The sequence below is a fragment of the Haliotis asinina genome, chromosome 1 (assembly GCF_037392515.1).
Source record: "Haliotis asinina isolate JCU_RB_2024 chromosome 1, JCU_Hal_asi_v2, whole genome shotgun sequence".
Taxonomy (NCBI): domain Eukaryota; kingdom Metazoa; phylum Mollusca; class Gastropoda; order Lepetellida; family Haliotidae; genus Haliotis; species Haliotis asinina.
Window position 1 is genome coordinate 74430477 of NC_090280.1, and position 23453 is coordinate 74453929.

Genomic DNA, 23453 nt, shown 5'->3' on the forward strand with positions numbered 1-23453 from the left:
CAAAACATGCCGTGACGTCAACTAAAAAATGTCGCATTATTTTCAGTTATTTCATTACGTTTGAAAATGTGGCTGTTACTCCGTTAATAATGATGGAAAATTAATAAAAATACATATACACAAACAGGAGAATATGGGAATCTAAGAACTAAAATATGTATCGGACAGGGACATCCAAATCGCTATTGCCTGTTTTTTTGATGTAGTATATTTGCATGTTTTCTTACAAATTGTGAAACTACCAAAAGGTATTCTGTCACATTGGGGAAATTTGTATTGGAATAGTTTGGTTCACTGTGAACAAAACATCACGAAAATATACTGTCCATATCCACAGCAAATTCTCTCCATGTGATCGGAGTTACATTGACCTAATGTAAACCATAGCGGAGTTATGCCCCCTTATCTTTATACGTGCATGACCTCTCTGTCGACATTTGACGTCATAGTAGAAAATCGATTTTTGACATTTATTGCGGGTCATTTTTTATTTTGTGAGCATGACGTTATGCATTAGCACATACATCCATTTCATATACACTTACGTCGTTCAGATATCAAGCTGTATTTTCTTCGCTCACACTTTCCGTAAAGATGCCAAATTAAAAAAGTCGTAGCAGAGTGCAATTATTGGTGCACGATAAGAAACGGAGAAATTTACTGTTTTTCAACACACACAAAAGTTTTGGACAGCTTTTAGCAGTGTCTATTTCTCAAACCCCTGAGGTAATCACAATTATATTTATACCAACGCATAGGAAATTAAATATTCTACATTTCTGTGCAATTTTATGGCCGTACGCAGATCCAGGACCACGCAAGCGCAATTCTCGCACAACGTTCACTTTTCAAACCTTACGAAAATGTGCGCCTGAAAAAAAACTCGGCATCCAGGGGGTTAAACTGGTAATATGATGGGCCGTTGATACTGACATCCAATGATCGAGGGAAATGTATGTCAGCGCCTTGAGTAAGTTGCCTGGATATGTGCGCCATATAAATATTCTACAATAATAATATTCTATAATAACTGTTCAGCAAGAGGTTTCTTCTGCTGAACAAAGATAGGATAGAAATTCATGAATCAATGTTCAGCACATTAATCTCAAATGGTAATAGGGACAGACCCTCACCTAGAAATTTAAGCAATATTATGAGAAAATGACCAGCCCTTCGAAGCTATTTTTAAACCTTTGATCAGATGCCTATACTCAAATATGAGTCAGTTGGATCTTGGTATTATCCCTTGACATAAATCTCTCCTTTAAGTATTGTTATAAACGAACCTTCTCGAGGGACATTACCTGTGAAGATAAAGCCATACTGATAATTCCAAAGGGGCTAATACACCTCTTCTCTCCAAATTCCAGTCGCAGCTAATAGGACTGTATGCGTCCAAGACCTCATGCATCTCTTCAACAACCTGACTGAGACGGACAGAGTCGCCCTCGGCCACCAATACCTGGCCAAGTGCACCACTAACGGCTCTAAGTGTAGAGATGAGAGGTACCTGTTCTTGGACATTCTGTGTCGGAGAGGTGACGAGGACTCGCAGAAACTGGTGTTGCAGTATGTCCTGAACAACAAGAACGCCACCGAGGAGGATCTCAGACGCCCTCTGTTTCATTACGTCGTTCTGACGGAACCAATCCTGGTACAAAACTTTTATCTTTCCCTAATGAACTTTTTAAATGTGCTAGATCACTGCTACTGCAATGGAAAATTATGTCTCGATAACCCATCTCTGATTTTGTCCAAAAACCATTCATGTGGACTTGAGAAGACTGTTTGTGAACTTGATTACAAACAACGAGAAACAGCACATAGAGTCACCAATAATATTTCACATTGATATGCAGAAATATCACTTTACCTTGTACAATATAATTGCTTTTCATCACCAGAATATTATACTGGGGTGAGTATTAATTCAATAATTTGATTTGAATATGGTAGCATCAGCAATTTGTGCTATTATTTACAGGAAACAATCAAATCTGTTGAACAACTGTGCTTTGTTGGCAACTATGATCACATTCGTAAGTGTACTATTGGTTCTTTGAAATGTATTGTCAAGATCATGCTTATATTCAGAAAAACGACTGTAACTGTCTTGCAATTCGCGTTGCTAAGGGTGACGTATTCCAACACTTGTTTAGTTCTTCTGAGATCATAGCGTTCATGAGTAACTAATGAGCCTTGATGCTAATTAAAAAATATAGCAATGATACTTTAAACACAGAACTGCGATATTTATCGGATCTGTTGATAAGACAACCAACATAAACTACTTCTAATTGAATAAAACCATTGACTGTAAGTGACATTATCATATTTAGCTGAGACATTTTTTTTGTTCCGATAATGAACCAAACTGAATTTGACCACGACCTGTTTCCTGATCATCTGGTTCATGTCCCTGATTGGAGTTTTGGGCAAAATGTGTTCAGGGTTTAATGAAGCTTCCTTTACGATATTAAACACGTATGCTGAGGCAATAAATCCATATTTTCAGCGACACTTGAGATGACCTTGACCCAGAAGCGTGCCTGTCTGACACTGGGTGCTCTGGCCAGATCCCTCGCTGACATGGGTAATGACGCAGCAGCCGAGGACGTCCTGGAGAAGCTGGAGAATAAACTGGGCTTTTACAATAACAGTGAGTTCTGTGTAAATATTAAGACCTATGCACTATACAAAGAACACTCTTCTTCCTTCAGAACACTCAGTTCTTCTGGCTGTGCCCTGTCCAATATTAATGCTCATCGTCCTACAGGTTTGCCAGCGTGTAAGTTTATTCAATGGTTGATCTGTACAGTATCAGTTGAAGCCAACGCTTCCTGTACTTAAGTTACATTAACAGATAACGGAAATTATAAACTGTGTCAGATTATCTGTTCTTAAGCACTGGGCGATGGTTTATTAGCATTGTTATATTTTCAGCTCTCTCCTCCCCTATTCTGGAGCGCAAAAAGCGATCCATCCACGACTTTGACCATGAGCAACATCACCATATCGTGTCCAAGATGGTTCTTCTACACAGTCTTGGGAATGCCGGAATGCCAAGATCATTACGTCATATCCGGTCCTATCTTCAACCCAACGTGGGGTCCTCCACATGGCGGAGGGCAGCAGCGAACAGCCTCCGACAGTATACGTGTAACGAGGTACAACAAACAACAAACATGAACCCTATACAATTTGTACCTCTTTGATTTCATTTCTTTCTTTTGATTCTTTTGATTGACAGGATTATTTCGTTTATCTAGTATTGTTAATATCCTACAATCATATGACAATTTATAAAATATTCATCAGAGATGTCCTGTGTTACTTTTTGGTCAGGGGTATGTTTAATAATATTTTTTATGGAGAGGCATGTACAATGTGAATGATCCCCGTGAAATGTATGTACAAAGTGAGATATCTTCATGTCATAAACGACATCAATGTTCCACCGCCCAGTCCATAATTATTAAACATACTATTGATATATTTTTCTGTACATTACACACACACACACACACTCACTCTCTCTCTCTCTCTCTCTCTCTCTCTCTCTCACACACACACACACACACTGCCCAGATGACTCCCCAGAACAAAACTCTGACCCCATCCCTATATTATGATTATATATGAGAATATATAAATCAATCACAAGCTACTTATCAGAGTGCACTGGCGCTGTTTGACATCCTCGCTCACGAGGAGAATGAGAAGGTGCACAAAGAGGCGAGAGAAGTGTACCTGAAACATCCACAGCGACAGGGCCTGAGGAGGGACAAGGAGAACATTCTGCTGAGGTAACTTATGCCTTGTTCTGTGTACACAGGAGTCAAAAACTTCTAGCTGTAGGTTATATAGCCTGTGGGTCTGGACTAGTGGCTATAAGCAGCTGTTCTAACCCACAGCTTATGCTGACAAGTAATCTATAATCTAGGCATCCATTATATCGCCTCTCACCTTCCGCACATTACATACTGGGCCCTAAATTTCCAAGCTCTCTTAGTGCGAAGATAGCCGTAAGTTATTGATAAAGTACGCACTTACGACTACCTTAGCGCTAAGAGAACTTCGAAAGTTCAAAGCCCTGGCAATATATATGTTTCCATTGGTAACAGTAGAACAACCATGGCGCTATTGGTGGCAGAACGTTAACGTTCATGTCACGAAAACAATCTTTCGCGTGGTTTGATTTTAACAGCATCAACTAATATCTTAAACTTTTAACAATTCTCTTAAACAGTCGTGACTACACCTTCCACTCCGTGTCCCGAGTACGTCGTGAGATCTTCCACATCGACTTCAGCGACGGTATTCGTCTCACCATTAAGGTGCCTGGGTTCCAGTATGACAAGACCTTCGGAACCAACAAAATAGGCGCAAGTCTCGGCCTTCGCATGATAAACATGCTGGATCTAAAGCTCCGTATGCATTGTTCATTGTCTAATTTCTCCATTGACCATAAACGGTGACATACCGACCTAACATCAGTATTGTTCATTGTGACGGGATTTTGAGAGCTAACCTTCAGTTTATACAATAAATGACGTGTATAGATCAAAGTGTAAAATAATCCATCCATTCACTGTGATTGCTACAAGCCGATCTATTTCTTTACAGGACATTTACAGGAGACGAAAAATGCGTTTATATAGGTCTTTATGAGTTGCGGCATTCGTATACTAATTCGGGGTGAATTATCAGTTGAATGGCCTATACCTCATTGGGGCTTTCGGCTAGCACATGGTAGCACAAACGTCTATTTCACAACAGACTGGTAAACCCGCGAACCTCCGGGTTAGAATTTATCTTCAGTAACCCATGCTTGTCGTAAGCGGTAACGGGATCGGGTGGTCAGGCTCGCTGACTATGCCTGACAGTTCCCATTTGAGCAGATCGATATTCATGGTGTTCAGCACTGGATTGTTTGGTCCAGACTTGATTACTTACTTACAGACCGCCGTCATATAACTGAAATCTTGTCGGGTGCGGCGTAAAACTAAAATCACTCACTCAATAGATTGGTAATAAGGTCAGCTGATATTAGCAACAACTGCATCGTGATACGATGACATAAAATCAAACATGACCCTTAGCCTGACAACCAGATACATTTGATCATACTAACTAAAGTTAATCTATTCTGGTACCCCACGGAGGCTTTTATTTTAATACTCGTTTAAACAATGAAATCTATTTGGAAGAATATAAACATTTTTACAATTACCACTGGAATTGTTACATACTTGACCGTCTTGATTTTAGATCCACTGCACAGTTTCTTCAAGATCGACGTTGACAATGCGGCATGGGTGACAGCGAACCTCGGCGTTATTGGCAAACATGTGGACATCATCAGGGCGTCGCTGTGTTATGCTGGACACATCAACTACGACCTCAACATCTTAAAGGTTCATAGTAGCAACATCCATAGTGTGACATAAATATAGGATGGCACTTTCAGTGACGTTAAAGGAGAAATTGATTGTACGTGGTAACGTGCCGAAATTTGCTCGATTGTCCATGCTGATTTATCAGATAAAACCATTCGACCAAAGTCGACGGCTACATATCAAAGTTGACGTCACCTCAATATGACGGCATTTTTTAATAATAACGTCTGAATATTGAATAAATACCGTCACGCGAAAAAGTAGACTGACTTCAGTGAAGTTTACTAACAATGTTGGCAATTCATCCATATTTTTTCATATTCACTTCGCCCAAACACCACTAGAAATACCATTGGGTGTGGCGTTGTATTTAACAAAATTGTTAGTGTTAAATCTTTTCTAACATGGTTTATGAAAATGTCAGGGAGTGACGTTCAAAGTAACGTTCTCGAAACTCTGAATTACGGAGTGTGTCACACGAACCAAAGGCTCAACCGTACTTGCCTCTAATGGTTTCAGTACGCTCCAAATGTTAAATGTTAGCCGTTTACATGTAAATAAAGAAAACACATTTCCTTTCAGGATTACGACATTAACCACTTCAAGGACCTCCTTCAGAAGCTGGATGACATATTCCACTCCATAGTAGATGGCATCAAGGACGCAATTGACATGTTCAAGAAGATCACTCGGCCAGGCTATATTAAAGACATGCTGACAGAGATCATCAACTTTGTGAAGGGCCTTCCCGACCTGGTTGTCCAGTTTGTGGACGACTTTGTGATGCTTGTGAAGAAGGTGATCAGATACCATACGGATCCCATCATGGAAAAGGTGAAGCAGATCGCACAGAGGGTCAAGGCTTTCGCTGAAGAGATCAAACAAGACGCCCTGGAGTTTTACCACGTGAGTTCTTCAATCAGTATTAGTCGGCCCCTAAAGATCCGTGGTAGAACAGGTCTTCAGTGACCCATACTTGCCAAAAAAGGCGATTCTGCTTGTCGTAACAGACGGCTACAGGATCGGGTGGTCAGGCTCGCTGACCTGTCTGATTCATGTCATCTGTTCCCATTTGCACAGATTGATGCTTATGCTGTTGATAATGTCTCTGGCTGTGCACACTTTGTTGTTAGTCTCAGTAAGAGAATTTGCAAATTTCAAGGAGAACTCGAAAATGTTGTTTAAAACACGGACTGAGATTTGCTCTCCAGTATTTTGGTTGCCACCTTATACTCACACCTTTGCTATTCCAGAGTATAGCTGACGCCGTGGTGATAACGCTGCCTGAAGTGGGCAAGATGCTGAAAGAAACTGGAGATGACATCATCGCAGTTTTCAAGGACTTCTTCAAGAGTCCAGCACAATCCTTCTCCAAACTTGGTCTATCTGTTTTGAGGTATTCATAGCTTTGTACTGGATATTATCAATGGCATATCCTTTATCAGATTGACAGAAGCCGTAGAATTGTCAGGTTTGATTCCTAACATGGACATCCTTTATAATGCCACAATATCCTGTATAATGCCACAATAGACCGTATAATGCCACAATATCCTGTATAATGACACATATACTATATAATGCCGGGTATATTATATGTCGTTTTCAGGGTTCGTCTTGCTGTGACCATGGTAATAGATGCCAAGAACAGGATAGTCGATGCCTGTGCATTCATGAAGGGTATGGTCATACGTATGAGATACGTGCATATACCTATCAAATATAAATATTCTGTACCAGATAACGATATCTATTTTGAAATGTATTTTATTCGTTGACATTGGATTAAAGGGAGTGTTGAATTTCTCTATGGTTATGTTTAAGGAACAAGTCCATTCTGGATGCATATCGATGAAGAGGTGACCGGGATAACAGATGATATCAAAGACTTGGTGGACATGGTGGAGGAAAAGGTGAACATGACAATTCACCCACAGCTGTCAGGACCGGACGGTATCATGGGACCTGTAAGTATATTGTCCCTATCTTCATTCATGCACTGTCATGTTTCTGCATGAAGCCGGCGATGCGACAACCTAGTGGTTAGAGAGTTCACTCGTCAATGTGAACATGTGTGTTTTGGTTCCCCAAATTGGTCAAATGTGGAAAACTCATTTCTTGTGTCCCCCGCCGTGATATTGCTGGAATAGTGCTAGTGGTGTAAAACAAAACTCACTAATTCACCAAAGTCATGAACACAACCGTGATTTCTGTATTCTCTGTTACACACTTTAGTCACCGTCATTATAAGTGTAAACGTTATTCATGTCGCTTTTGAGGAAAATCAGGTGAGGAAAATTCAAGGAATACGTGAGTATACTTTTACGCCGCTTTTAGCCATGTTCCAGAGGGGGACACCAGAAATAGGTTTCACACATTGTACCCATGTCGGAAATCGAATCGAAGGTGACGAGCGGAAACTGTAATGAACCATTATACGTCAAACGAACAGATGTACTAGTGAAACATTCTGATTCTCGTTGTACCTGCTCTTTCAGTACTCGATGAAGCAATGGTTCCACAACGAGTCGCGAGTGCTTCTAGCCATCGTCACAGACAGGCTGTCCAAAGTACGGACCATGGCAGATCCGTTCTTCAAGGCATACTCGGACGTCATGACAGTGGTCAAGGGAGTAAAGGAAGCATACGAAACCGTAAAAGAAGTGTAAGATGTTGTTTTGTTTGCTTTTTAACGTCGCACCCAGCAGTATTCAAGCTATAAGGCGATGGTGTATAAATGATCGAGTCTGGAACAGACGATCCACTGACTGACAATATTAGCATCGGTATACGCAACTGGGATACGATGACACTTGTCAATGAAGTACTACAACCGGTCAGTCCTACAACCGGTCACGTTTGTTACCACTTACGACAATCATGGGTTGCTGAAGACCGTTTTGGACAATTAGGACAATTGTGACACGATGACGTGTCAATTAAGTAAGCTAGTCTGACCACCCGATCCCTTTAATCGCCTCTTACGACAAGCACTGGTTCCTAAAGATCGATTCTAACACGGATCTTCACGGGTCGTAAGATTGCCTTTGTGCTTGATAAGTGATTGATTGTAGGTACACCCAGTTTACGATGCTCTTCAGTAACATTTACTGCTTTTGAGATAGCATTATTCAGTAAACACGCTTGCCTTTAAAGCTGCAACGAGGTAATTAGAGATTATAGAGATTAAAAGGTATAACATTTTCTTAGGCAATGTGTTGATAAATGCAATGCACCGTATTTAATACAGTACGAAACAGGTATGTGAAATGAAACATCCTGGTGAGACTTGAGTACTTTCATATGTCCCATATTCAAACAGGATCAGCGTAGGAAAGTCACTGGTTCAAAAGATATTTGGAAGCAAGTTCCACCGCAGGTTTCCAGCTGAGAGAGACTCCGGATCCTGCACAGATGCTGTGTGGCCATCCACAGGCGGAAACAAGTATCACACTATCGGCGTTGATGTCAGCGCTAGGAGAGGACTGACTGTACGTAACATGCATATGTGCATTTCGTGGTCGTTCACTCATATGTAAAGCCTATATTCAGTGAAAGAACTGAAACAAACACTCACGCACATTCGCTTAACGCCACGCCCGCACACACATGTCTGATAGTAGCGGGAAATAATCCAGTGTGAGATTGCCGGTGCATGGGTGGTGGGGAAGCCTAGAGGTGAAAGCTTTCGCATTGGTTCGATGCCCCTCATGGGTGAAATGTGTTAAGCCCGTTATAGGTGTCCCCCTAGGTGATATAAAGGCTGGTCACCATAGACGCTCGCATCCATTTTCGGGGGCGGTTGGGTAGACTAGTGTTTACAGCGTTCGCGCGTCACCCGGAAGACCTGGGTTTGATTCCCCACGTGGGTGCAATGTGTGAAACCGTCTCTGCTGTCCCCCTCCGTGATATTGCTGGAATATTGCTAAGAACGGCGTAACACTATGCACGTCCACTCACTCAATTAGTCACTCTAAGCCGGTACGAGTGTCTCATGCCTTTAAGAACTCATGTGTGTATTGTATCATACTAGCTGTATCGTGTATATTATGTATTCATATTGTATGTCTTTACATTGTGACAGATCGTCAACCCAGTGGCAGGCCTTGTCAATGCAACAGGACGTGATGAAATCACAATCACCCCAACAGATGACAACTTCATCGAATACCAGATCGTCATCAACAACGTCGTTCCAAACAAGTACGTCAGAGATTCAGGCGTCGTCATGGACTCCGGGGAGGCCATCGGCACTGCTGGAGACACCAGATGCGTTCCCAACTTCATCCACGTAGCTCTTCGTGTCACAGAAACTGGAGAATACGCTGACCCATCTAAGTATCTCGACAGACTTCTGCCCATACCTCACTGGGAGCAAGAATGCAACGAACACATCTTCAAGTACATAGGCAAGACGTACGAGGCAAACGGAATTACGGATGGACCGCCCAAGGATTCGGAAGACCCGTACATGGGTGCACATTTCCCTAAGATGACTGCTGCAGCACATGTCCAACCCGATACATCCCCTCCTTTCAAACCTGCTGGAGTGAATAACCCCAGTGCCACGTCTCTCGCACCCTCTTTCTCCAAGCTCGTGTCGCCGCTGAAGAATTTTGGTCTAATGTTGAAGGCTATCAAGTAAGTACGCAAGGTGTGGACTGCTTTTACGTAGGCATTCCTAACATCTCTCACACTTTCTTTTTTACAGTTTCTTTCTTGGATTTGGTAGCATATGTGTAAAGGCTTCCGCTCGCCACGCTGAAGTCCCTGGTTCGATTCCCACATAAACACAGTGTAGAAAGCCCATTTCTGGTGTCCATGGCCGTGATATTGCTGAAACATGACAAGAACACTGAGTTTCTAGGATTTTCGCAGCAGAACTAATATCCTAGAAAATGAATTTTTGAGGTTTACAATTCAGTTCACTGATAATAATCAATGAAAAAGCGTCAGAAATGTTCAGCAAGATGCCTTCTCGACCAAAGTATTTCACTCGTTATTCTATTCCTACGTACGTCAAAGTCAGAAAATTTCCTTTCCGTCTGTATACAACAGAAACAAACCCCTGGATTCATCACTTGTTGTTTTCCACCTGTTACAGAATACCCAGTATTCAGTCTGTCTTCAACATCAACACATTGTCGGTTTCCAAGCTGAAAGATATATTGAAGGCAAGGTCGGACATTGTGAAGGGTATCGACGAGCTGGTGTCCGATGTTGCCCAATGTCTTAAGTCCAAACCCGTCGAGGAACCGATGTCTTTCTCCACATTCAAGATGCACATGCTTCTGACCCTGAACAAAATACCTGCAATTGGAGACAAGGCTGAAATGCTGGCATCTCTAATAACCAATGGCCTAGATGGTAATGACCTTTTCTGGAATATTTATAACTCTGTGACCCAGTGTGATGACCTTTCCGTCAATCTTTTCCAATCCATATTTACTTCTGGATGTAGTTAAGTGGCCAAGTTTTTAGTGTCATGATATCGTGATATTATTAGAAGCATTCTCATTTTCTCTTTTAAAACATAACCCCAAGAAAGCTGAAATGGAGACATCTCGGCCACGACATGTACGGCCACGAACTGATATATCTGCTTCTGACTGTGTACATAATGTCAGGGGCAAGCCCTCAATATTATCTCAGTATGACAGTTTGCAACATATTAGATTTGCACAAAAACAAATTGGCTTGCTACACGCTTCCCTGCACGATCAGGTCAAATGCGATTTGATGGATAGTCATATCCGTATTGAATAAAACGGCATCTTTTTAACTACAGCTTGTCCAAACTTGAAGGCGGGAATGTCCTTTGCCTTCGGGCACCTGTGTACCCCTGACCCTGACTGCCATGGCATGACATGTGGCCTAGTGTTTCCCTACTCTCACTACGTCAAGTCTGTCAAGGTGCACATCCGAACTTGTGGCTCTACCTTAAACCTAACAGCCCCTGGGATGAAACACGTACAGGATACACATGGTATGCTATTTCTTAATCAGAAAAAAAATATCTGCCTAATTTCTTTCATAACCACGAGACAAAAATTCTGTATGCTGCTACGCACAGAAGATACGGACCTATTGTTTAAGGTAGCTCTTGCCTTGTACCACATACTTAGGTTCGGAGAAAGCAATGTAAAGTATAAATGAGTGTCTATAGATGTTTTTCATGTAACAGCAACATACGAAATTACAGGTAACGTATATATGTATTGTAAAGATTTTTCTCAAATGTATTATTGGCCTTAGGGCCACATATACAAATAAACTGTCTGTCTGTCTGTCTGTCTATTTCCATCGACATTTCCACTTTAACATTAGGAGTGCCCTAATCTTTTGATAATAAAATATATGCGTTTTCAAGATGATGATCGTAGTGATTCGTCGGTTAAATAATTTTGAAATCAGAGCGTCTTGCATTTATTGTTGCAATCGACCTCATTAGTAGGATAATCAGTATGTTATCATATTATCATAATGTTCTCACCACACTATTCAGATTAGCTGAGGTCAAATCATTCTCTGACACCTTGAATGGGTTAAAACCAAAGACCCGGGTTCAATTCACCACACTGGTACAATGTGTGAACTTCCCGTTTGTGTCATCCGCCGTGTTATTGCCAGATTATTGCTGAAAGCAGGGTAAAACTTAGTCTACATAATGACTGAGGGAATTACTGAGTTTGAATCATGACTTTTTGCGATTTTGTTCAAGGTGGCGTTGAGATCCACGTGCCTCTGCTGGACGACGTTGTAGAAGGGATGCACATTGTTTTCCAACTGAGTACAGCTCAAGATGGAAAGGACTTGATAGCGAACCTCACGGGCAGCCTATGTTCAACCGAGTTTGGCTCCTGTTTGCCTGCTGTGGGTATCATAAGAGGAGCAAAGTTCCACAACCCTATGTGCACTCCAGGTAACCTCATGCTCCATGACGAGTCCCTACTGGAAATATTCCGCCAAATCTGTTTGTCTGAGAACAGAATGCATGTCCATGTGTAGCATGGCTTGTTTCGACTTGATGACTTGGCGAGTCATCTTACACGTACACCGACTTGCGTTGAGCGCTGTTTCAGCGTCCGGCACTAGGTTGATCCATATTGTATAGGCTCTCGTCGAATAGCCGGAACAATGCCCAGTACATGCTAAAAACAAGAAACAACTCGTACCGTTTTACTCGTACAGAATTACCGTATTTCCTCTAGTAAGCACCGGATGTACGAAAGCGGTTTAAGATATGAGCGTCTGATAGCTCTTTTTGCGTGTAAATGTATTCTCCCTTGATCCAAGAACAGGGTTCCTGGCGTACACCCTTCGACCGAGAATGTCCCATAGATGCTCAGTTGGGGACATGTCTAGGGACTTTGAGGGTCAGTGCAATGTCTGTATGCCGTCTCGGTGGAGATAAGCTGTGATAATTTGGGCCCAATGTGGTCTGGCATTATCACCTTGGAATTAAAAATTCCTGCCGATGGTCCTACTTGTGGAGCCACGACAGGACGCGACATTTCGTCAACGTATCACTGACCAGTCAAGGATTCATTAACGATGACCAGATCTGATCGCCTGTCATGCGCAGTCCCTCCCCTCATCATGACACAACATATCGTTAATGTTTATTGCAACTGTATGTTGAATAATGAGAGCATACATTTGCCGAAATATATTGATATTTAGGTAATTGTTATGTATAGATATGGGATTTCCGCTTTATAATACGTCAAGTTGATGCATTTTGTATTTCACAGTCAAACTAAATGCCAGCCTGGAGTTCCAAGTCGAGACCATGCCAGTCCGAATGTGGATGTCAAAGATGTCCCAGTGCCACCTGGACATTCCCAAAGTAGTCGGGCTGCTGAATGACATCAGAGGAGGTATCCTTCACGAGGTGTGCACGTCGTTTACTTAACTTGCTTAAAATCGTAGATAAGTAGAAATTGGCTATCCTTCTATTGGGCTTCTCTTGTACTTAATCGTTGCACTTTTAGTTTAGACTGTCGTTACACGCTGACCAAGGGTACATGTATCGCACTTGTTAACATAACATTCAGCTCTCCTTTCTCACTAAACATGGTAGTTTTTGTTTACAAATTGACTTTCGATCAGGAAATACCTCTATTCCACCGATTAAATACGTAACAACCCCAAGACCGGTCTTTCCTTAAGTTCCACACAAATATAAGACGAACACTCAAAGCAATAACGCAACAAAATGAAACGGTGAATGTCAAAGAGTAAACCTGTAGTCCTATGTGGTAACGACAGTCCTAGGTGGAAACGACAGTCCTAGGTGGAAACGACAGTCCTATGTGGTAACGACAGTCCTAGGTGGTAACGACAGTCCTAGGTGGAAACGACAGTCCTATGTGGTAACGACAGTCCTAGGTGGTAACGACAGTCCTAGGTGGAAACGACAGTCCTAGGTGGAAACGACAGTCCTAGGTGGTAACGACAGTCCTAGGTGGAAACGACAGTCCTAGGTGGTAACGACAGTCCTAGGTGGTAACGATAGTCCTAGGTGGAAACGACAGTCCTAGGTGGTAACGACAGTCCTAGGTGGTAACGACAGTCCTAGGTGGAAACGACAGTCCTAGGTGGAAACGGCAGTCCTAGGTGGAAACGACAGTCCTGGGTCTAGCACATGTGCAGTGCAGTCGTTACTGGGGATGACTATTGCTGGGGAGAAACAACTATTGCCATAGCGATAGTCTATTCCAACATTCTATTGCGACAGCGTTAGTGTATTCGACCAACTATTGCAATATATATTTTTCTCCTGTCTTCATATTGGCTCTTTTGAAGTAATTTCCAACATGAATATATACTTCATATGAACAGAACCAAATTGCAGTAGTTTCAGTCTCTTTTAATGACGGACTAGAAACTTGGAAATCCAAATCAAGTAAACTGTTAAAACAAACTCAATGAAGAAACAAATCTGCACCCAAACATATTGTATTGTGCGCTCTGCATTTATCAACGGGAGGCAATTACTAAACTATCGATAGTCACACGATAGGTTTTCGTTTCTAACATCGATTAATTGCTATCGACGACCCCACAAATGCAATCCATCGATAGTTCGGATTCACCATTACAACGCTTGTCGTTATGATGTCTTAAATACACACGAGTATGTACTGTGTTCATTTATTATTTCCCATTATATTAGTAAAGCGACTACAATGTGCATTCTGGCGCGTGGGAAAGATCATTGATCATCTTGTCGCGCCTACGACCCGTGTTTGATTTCTCACGTGGGGACATTGTGCGAGACCCGTTTCTAGTGTTCCCCGCTTTGATAGTGCTAAATGTGGTATAAAACCAAACTCACTCGTTTCTCACTGAGATGTGGTGGTGTAGCCTACTGGTCAAAGCTTTTTTCTCATTACGCCGAAGACCCGAGCTCAATTCCAACATGGGCACAGTGTGTGAAGCTCATATCTGGAGTCCCCTGTGCCGACATTGCTGAATTATTGCTAAATGTTGCGTATAAACCAACTCACTCGTTTTTACGGGAGTGTTGCAAATAACTCTTCTTTCTTGCAGCTATTTGACTCTAAGAAAACTTTTATGGAGGTATTGCAGCAAGAGTTCAAGGTGAAGAAAGACAGCTGTGCTCGTAAAGTTATCCCAGTGAAATCCATAGATATGACCTTCTTCGCTGTACGCAACCGCTTTATGGTTGGGCCAATTCCAATGAACTTAGGTAAGAATATGAAAGGCCGTGCAGATCCGAGTCTTCAACAACCAATGCTTGCCGTAACAGGCGACTGAACGGGATCGGGTGGTCAGGTTCGATGACTTGATTGATCACAGGATTTTCTGGCCCAGACACGATTATTTACAGACCGCTGTCATATACCTGGGAGTATGTATTAAGGTGAAGACCCGTGAAGGTGCCGGGGTAGAATAGGCCTTCAGCAACCCATGCTTGCCATAAAAGGCGACTCAGCTTGTCGTAAGAGGCGACTAACGGGATCGGGTGGTCAGACTCGCTGACTTGGTTGACATATGTCATCGGTTCCCAATTGCGCAGATCGATGCTCATGTTGTTGATCACTGGATTGTCTGGTCCAGACTCGATTATTTACAGACCGCCACCATATAGCTGGAATATTGCTCAGTGCGGCGTTTAACTAAACTTAACATTACACATACACTGAAGGTAATTATTAGAAATCACAAATTAGTACACCTCACTATTTCATCGCTTTCACAGGATCCTCATTTTTGTCTTTCAGGGCAATGTAAAACCCGTTTTACTGATAAAGTCACTATCGTCATTGATTTCAGGATTTGGAGCTGGTGGCTCTGTTGGAGTTGAGATTGCACTTGGTGCTTGCTTCATGAGCATGAGTCTTGAGGTAACAATTTCCATATTTGCTTATATTTAACGTGGTTCTTGAATTTATTAATCCCCATGCTTTAAGAGTGTAAATACTGAAACTAAAATCATAACAATAGTCATATTGTACGTTCCTGATATAGACGTAAATTATCACCCCTCAGAATTCCAGTGAAGATATTCTTTTTATCTTTATATTTATTCCATTTACTTAAGTTTGTTTCAATGACCGATCAGGATTTACATACAGGTTACACGTCTACCATGACACAACAGAGGGGTGGGGCTGCACATCGTTTTCTGTCGAGCGCATGTCAATAATGTTTTTATGTGTATGTAACTGCAAACTGACTACGTGGAAGTCACACTAAACACACATGTAAGTGAGTGAATTTTACACCGCACTCAGCACGATTCCAGCTATATGGCGGCGGTCTGTAAATAATCGAGCCGGGACCAGATGATTCAGTGATCAACAGCATGAACATCGATCTGCGCAAATGGAACCGGTGACAAGTGTCAGCGAGCCTGATCACCCGATCCCGGTAGTCGTCTCATGACAAACATAGTCGCCTTTTGTGTCAAGAATGGGTTGCAGATGACCTATTCTACCACGGATGACCTATTCTTCACGGGTTTAAAAGTATATGAAATCCGTTTCCGGTGTCCCCTGCCATGATATTGCTAACAACGGAGTAAAATCATACCCACTCATATTTCTGTGCATATTGTGCTTCCTGTTGCAAAATGGAAGGATGTCAATGTAGACTAGTATTTCCTCTGCATTGTAGGCCACTGTTACCCCAAGTGCTTCCCTGAACGTATGGGGTAGTCTTGGGGTGGACATAGGATTCGCTTATGGAGGAATTAAACTGACTGGCTACATCATGCAGACCAAGTTTCCAGTGATCGGCGGCCTAAGATTTTCCAAGTTCCCCCTGGATGTGACGTAGGATATTATTATTACTTATTATTATAGTTGGATATCTATATAGCGCACATATCCACTCACTAGTCCCAGCTCAAGGTTGTGGTGTTTAATGCCTCGATCACTGGATGTCTATTTCAACGACGCATCTTAATATGAATCTCAACTCCCCGGGGAACATATTGTGTAGTATATTTCTTCTATTGGCCTGTGTGGGACTCATTGTCTGAAATAGGTTCCATAACAGCTTGAGTTATTTTTAAGATCGTATGTCTAAAAAATCCTGTTATTGATAATATATTTACGGACGTACATTATGTATGCAAACATCAGAATGTCAGTCATTAACCATGCCTAAAAATGTATTACGCTGATGTAGAGGGATAATGTAGATAATTGGTCTTCAGCTAAATTATATTTCAGTAACAAATAATCAACCTCTGACTCTTATTGCAGCACTGATTGCTTGATTTATTATCGGTCCCAAGTGCATACTAGTGCTCTGATGAATCGAGTGTGAAATCTTATAAAGACTTCTATTATTTCAGAGCAAAGATGGACATGGAGATGGTGCCACTCACTCTTGAACTGTCGGCATATGCAAAAATCAGACTGATTTTTACAACTAAGACGGTATACAGAGGAAGACTATGGCACTATTCAACGCCAACAATAAGAAGGAATATTTTCACACATCCGTACAAAGGCACTGACTCCTCACCACCAACATTTTCGAAGAACGCTGTTGGAACCAGGAACAGAAGGTCCACTGGTTCTGGAGGATGCGAGGTGAAGCAGCTGAAAGGACGCTCTCCATCAGACACAGCATTCCTTCTGAAAGTCACGACCTACGACGATGTGAGCGATGTCAAGGTGGACTATGCCATTGGAACATACTCCGGTGGAACCAATGTTGTTGATTGGACAGAAATGTCCGGGAACACACTTACGATGCCTGCAAAGCTCACACAAGGCATTCCTCTTTATTGGACAGTAAGAGCAAGGAATAGTGAGGGTGGTGAGGCTTTAACACAATGCATGCTGCACACATACGACAACACTCCTCCAGATGGTAGAGTTGATGAAGATTTCAGAATATCAAGTAATCCGTTTGAACTTGGTGGCACAGTGGTAGTTCTTGATGATAGCGTAGTCGATCCTCAACAGGAAATAGCGCTTGGATTCGGCCCTGGAGCGCAGGGTTATGAGATCATATCCTGGGAGCCAGTGTCTCTCGAGAGAACAACCATGAGATCAGGGGAACCTACCGATCTGAAGTATTTCTCCCTGCCCAACACTGGAAGCCTGACTGCTAAACCAATGAAGACCCTCACGACACGATTTGACTATGAGTGTGCGAAGCAGTGCATTGCTTTTGGCCAGAACTGTGTTTCATTTGACTTTGAATACAATTTGCAAACCTGTGATCTTCATTCGGTCAGCGAAGGCCCAAGTGCAGCACTCCGGTTCAAAGGCAATTACAAATCCTTTGAGAGACTCGGCGTAGGTCAGAATCATTACAAGATCTTCAAAAATCTTAACCTTACACACAAGGAGACATATTTCATGAACACCCATGTTACCAATGAACTTGGGTATGAGAGCCATCTGACCTCGCACGGAACATTAATAGATCTGACGCCTCCAAGTCCTGGGCCTGTCGGGAACTCAACGAGGGATGAGACCACTTTCGATGGATGCTCGGCGTCCATTCTCCAGCGTTGCAAGGAACTGTCAAAACTTCCTAACCACAGGTGTGTACAATGTATACATGTGTCCAAGAAATACAATTTGATTGTGGGCGTTCGTCATTGTGAATATAAACTTTCAGTGTTTGGCTGTTACAATGATCAATTCTTCAATAGTTATATCACCTATATTTGTTAACCTACATTACGCAGTTTCCTGCCATTGACACTTCTAAGTGAGTGAGTGAGTGAGTGAGCGAGCGAATGAGTGAGAGGGCTGGTTGTTCCGAATGCCTTTCAGAAGGTATTCTAGTTGTAACATAGTTTGTCAGCTTAATGTGGTTTGAAAATCTGAAGCGATGTACATCATATATGTTTAGTATTTTAGTGAAACACACGAGTATGATGCTGCCAAACTCAGAAATGCCAATTTCCAGTTAAACATTCTGTTTCATTTTGTCTTGTTAACATTTCCTGTTTCTATCCTAATCAAGGAAAATAATCGATGGAGCTGATGGCGAGACTGTCTTCAATGGCCACAAACGCCTATTTGATGAAAAGTACACCCTCTCTAATAATCTCATTGGAGGTAAAAGAACATTATTAGTTTACTCTTCGAATACCAGTTTGACACATTGTAATCTTGTGTATTTATTCCTGAATCTCATCATGCTAACTGGGTCTGGTACACACAAATACTTGCTGGCAAAGTACTGTTTGTGCCTTGTTGGTGGTGGACTGTGGATAGCCAAGTACTTTCTGACAAATTACTGGTGCCTACAGTCACTCAACGTGACATAAAACCACATCCACCTACTCTTGCTACACATGTACTCTTGGGCGGTTGGGTAGTCCAATGGTGAAAGTATTCGCTCGTCACGTCGGTGACCTGGATTCGATTCCCCACATGGGTACAATGTGCGGGGTGCCCCCCGTCGTGATATTACACAAATATTGCTAATAGAGGCGTGAAACCTTATTCGGTCACTCAAAAATACTCTTAATGTCACACAGGAAACTGGGATGGCTTTCATGACAACGAGACCGACATCTATGGTTACACTTGGGCAGCTGGTACATCTGTATGTTCAAACAACGTGGTTGACTACAACGACCCTCATGCTAAAATACCCAACAGAAATGAGTGGACATACAGCGGGCTGACCTCTGGCCTTCACCTCTCTGATGGGCCTCATTACGTCACAGTTCAAGCTGTCAACAACATCATACATGGAGGTGCCCTTGTCACTACAGTTTGCCACTCAACACCCCTCATTGTAGACACGACGCCTCCTATCTTCAATGGCATAGATGACGTCTTCTTTGATGGCGATTTTGAGCTTCTCGGACTGTATTTCAATGGATCTGATCCTCTCTCAAAAATTGCTCACGTCCATGTTGGCCTTGGGCTAACTCGAAATGATGTCAGCTTGCGACCCTATGAAGAATATAAAAGCTATGCTAACCCGAAACAATATGTGTTAGTGGATGATTTTGTCCTGGAACCTGGAGTTGCTGCTTGGCCAAGAATCCGACTTACCAACAACGGTATGTAGACAGAATGTGTCTAAAAACTGTAACAAAATGTACTAGTTTCCCGAACGCTATTCTGGATGAGAATTGTATCTCAGCAACCAGTCCACGTCGTAAGAGGTCACCATGCTGATTGTATGGTCTGGCGATTGAATTGGCTGTTAACATGGCATACACACCAATGCTCTTCTCATAGTACAAAACATGTTTTGTCTGATTCAAAATATTTACAAGCCACCGTCCAACATCTGGACAATACCATAAACAAATACACACTTGTCTGAAATATATATCCTAATCGCAGTCCTAATCCCGATAAGAGGACAGAACCTGATTTTCTTACTTTGTCACACCTAGCGTAAATGAAAACCCGTTGTCCTTCTTCTCTTTCCGCCTGTTCAAGTGGGTCTCTCGACAAGTGGCCATGCAAATGAACCCATCGTCGTTGACAACACGCCTCCAGTAGCTGGCGTTATCAGCGATGGGGCTATTGTCGGCACAGATATGGACTACCAGGCACAGGCTGATACCATTTGCGCGCAATGGAAAGATTTCTTCGACCCGGAGTCGGGCATTAAGACGCAAGTATTATATTGTTTCTAATTTGCTGTCCACGTTTGTTTCGGCAAAGGACTAGCATCGTTACAATCAACTTGTTTGTGTTCCTGAAAGGCATATAGAGGTTGGTATTCAGGAATGTTATGGATGTCACCTTCTTTATATATAGACGAAGTTGACATCCATAACATTTTGTCTTAATCTATTTCTGGTTTCTATCCATACAGATTTTGACTTAGTATTATTAGGGAAAACATATTTCAAAGATACTGCAAGTCAGTTGTTTCATTCGAATGGAATATCCCGCCGTGACTATGAACATTTATTTCTATTTTGTAGCCGACTTATGTAATTGTTTCTTTTTGCACAGGTACATGTGGGGCGTTGGCACCAAACCTGGCAGAGACGACATTGTCAAGTTCAGAGATGAGGACCGGATAATCCATGATGACTGTGCCACAGTTTCTCTAAGTCACAACACGACCTATTACTCAACTATCGTGGCATTTAATGGAGCCTTGAACATGATGAGAGTCAACACTACTTCTAATGGAGGTACCGGAACATGTATTACACTAATTTGTACAGAGGGTAATATACAGGACCTATGTATGCCTCTGTAAATACAAACTATGAGTTTTATGTTTTGTAAACACTCGATGTTAAATTCTACCATTCTGTTACAGTCCTGGTGGACCTCACTGACCCAGTGAAGGGATGGATCAAAGATGGTGACAATGAAACACTTGATGTCTCTTACACCTCAGAAGCAGCGCTGATTCAGGCAGTTTGGGGAGGTTTCTCTGATCCCGAGAGTGGGATTGTCAAGTATGAAGTAGACATTTATATCAATAATCAGCACAGGAAGACTAACACAATCTTAGCAAACCAGGATGACCAGCTGCACTACATGAACGAGAAGACACTAGAACTGAAGCACGGTGATAACGTGCACACTAAGGTCAGAGGATTCAATGGAGCAGGGAAGAGTGTAGAAACCACAACCAATGGCTTCATAGTGGATCTGACCCCACCAGTAGCTTACTTTGTCCACGACAGTGATGGGCAAGGAGGGTACCAGCTGGATAAGACAGGACTTCATCTGTCATGGAGGTTTGAAGACTCTGAATCTGGCATTGAAAAGTATATGGTTTCAGTGTCTCAGGAGATAAATGGTATGAAGAAAACAATATGGCCCTCGCCATATGACCCTCAGGAGGCCACGGACTTACCCTCAACACAGGTGTCATACCATGTACCTCTTGCCCTTCGCGATGGTACACGCTACATTGCCAGGGTTATAGCTGTCAATAAAGCCGGATTGTCCAAGACAGTCGATTCCCCTGGCATTCTCATCGACTCAACTCCACCAAAAATACAACAGGTTGATGTACTATAAGTTTAATAACCATTAACAGTAATTCTTGCGTAAATATTTCTAATAATTCATCCATCCTCACTTTTATGTAGTTTGTAGGTGTGAATCTAATTACGTTTATCGTCTTGATTTGTTCCAGATTCACCTTGGACCAATGAAAGAAGATGAGGAAATTGAAAATCAGGCACTTATCCACACAGACCATTCCAAAATGACCATCTCATGGAGGGCAATTGATCCTGAAAGTGGCATCAGTGAAGCTTATGTAGCTCTGGGTACCTCCGAACATGACCAATCCATAACTAAAGGGTTCCTCACTTTCAAACATACAAGTGAAGTCACACTGAAACATCTGAACCTTGTTGATTTTAAGACTGGTGGAAAATATTACTACTTCCAGATCAAGGTAAAGAATGGCGCTGGTGTGGAATCACCGGTGAGTGTTTCCATGCGTATAAATGTCCTACCTGGAAATGTTCCTGGTATCATATATGATGGGAGGAAGCGTTTCGTTGATGCAGACTTCCTCCATGATAAATCTACCTTTGCAATGTCCTTTGCTGGCTTCCAAAGTATTGCTTTTGGCATTGTGGCCTATGAGTGGGGTATTGGGACTGAGCCTTATGTGACAGACATTGTGCCTTTCACGAGCTTTGGGATTGTCAAGACTAATGAATCATCAGGGTTTGGGCAAATTGACATACAGTTGTTTGAAGGTGTCAAGTATTTCACAACAGTCAGGGCAAGAACCGGACATGGTGGTCATGAAGAACACATTGTGTCCACATCTGATGGCATCCTTGTGGACACACAAGGGCCTACAATCAAGGCATCCAATAGCAAAGGACACACGATCCCAGATGTTAAGTCCTGGGGTCTTGTGTTCCAGAAGGAAACCGACATAGTTGAAGTAACACCTGATATCACTGATCCCTCTGGAGTCAATGTCAGCCATGTATGCTTGGGATCCTACCCATATGAGGATGACATCCACAAATGTAGTCCTCAGAATGAAAAGAGCGTCAAGGGACTATCTCTAGAGCAAGGAGCATCAGTCTTCATAACTATCGAGGCAACGGACAATGCTGAGAACAGTGTCACATGGGAATCTATTGCCTTGATTCCTGATTCAACTCCACCCGAACTGGTGAACTTCACATGTACAAACGACATATCCAGCATGAGGTCTGGAATAGAATGTACTTGGGCTGAAGCACGGGAGCATGAGAGTCATATACAGTCTATCCGCATGTGCATCGGTGTGTCTGACAATCCATGTTCTCTGTCCCCCTTTGAAAACGTAGTGCTCCAAGTGAGGTCATGGAAAACGGATATCTTCAGAGTTATCAAAGGAATTCATGGTCAGAAGATTTTTGTCACAGCTTACATTGAAAATGTCATGAAGAGGAAGACCGTATTGACCAGAGAGGTCTTCATTGACACTACAATTCCTACAGGTGGTAATGTCATGATTGTTACTGATGACAGGCTACACGCAAGCAGGACAAGTAAGCAGTGTCAGGTTCCACAGTCTTTTGTTGAGGTCATCATCACAGGATTTAAAGACGCTGACACTGGTATTGAAAGGTACAATGATTAGAATAACATGTTTTGC

The 23453-nt window shown here is 42.3% G+C and overlaps 1 protein-coding gene across 1 annotated transcript in view; it reads left to right on the plus strand.

Moving 5' to 3' along the window:
* LOC137275073 (uncharacterized) overlaps positions 1 to 23453 on the plus strand; it is a 48106-nt gene that overhangs the window by 12746 nt on the left and 11907 nt on the right. Inside the window, exons 12-39 of the mRNA XM_067808152.1 lie at positions 1371 to 1654; positions 1985 to 2039; positions 2516 to 2659; positions 2944 to 3167; positions 3676 to 3806; positions 4250 to 4431; positions 5272 to 5417; positions 5982 to 6305; positions 6653 to 6795; positions 7009 to 7079; positions 7224 to 7366; positions 7898 to 8064; positions 8722 to 8890; positions 9484 to 10040; positions 10504 to 10766; positions 11188 to 11385; positions 12121 to 12321; positions 13154 to 13293; positions 14955 to 15114; positions 15702 to 15772; positions 16545 to 16702; positions 17230 to 18435; positions 18864 to 18958; positions 19384 to 19917; positions 20306 to 20483; positions 20831 to 21015; positions 21147 to 21844; positions 21978 to 23425. Of these exons, the coding sequence (XP_067664253.1) occupies positions 1371 to 1654; positions 1985 to 2039; positions 2516 to 2659; positions 2944 to 3167; positions 3676 to 3806; positions 4250 to 4431; positions 5272 to 5417; positions 5982 to 6305; positions 6653 to 6795; positions 7009 to 7079; positions 7224 to 7366; positions 7898 to 8064; positions 8722 to 8890; positions 9484 to 10040; positions 10504 to 10766; positions 11188 to 11385; positions 12121 to 12321; positions 13154 to 13293; positions 14955 to 15114; positions 15702 to 15772; positions 16545 to 16702; positions 17230 to 18435; positions 18864 to 18958; positions 19384 to 19917; positions 20306 to 20483; positions 20831 to 21015; positions 21147 to 21844; positions 21978 to 23425 (8275 nt within the window). The remainder of the gene's footprint in view (positions 1 to 1370; positions 1655 to 1984; positions 2040 to 2515; positions 2660 to 2943; positions 3168 to 3675; positions 3807 to 4249; positions 4432 to 5271; positions 5418 to 5981; positions 6306 to 6652; positions 6796 to 7008; positions 7080 to 7223; positions 7367 to 7897; positions 8065 to 8721; positions 8891 to 9483; positions 10041 to 10503; positions 10767 to 11187; positions 11386 to 12120; positions 12322 to 13153; positions 13294 to 14954; positions 15115 to 15701; positions 15773 to 16544; positions 16703 to 17229; positions 18436 to 18863; positions 18959 to 19383; positions 19918 to 20305; positions 20484 to 20830; positions 21016 to 21146; positions 21845 to 21977; positions 23426 to 23453) is intronic.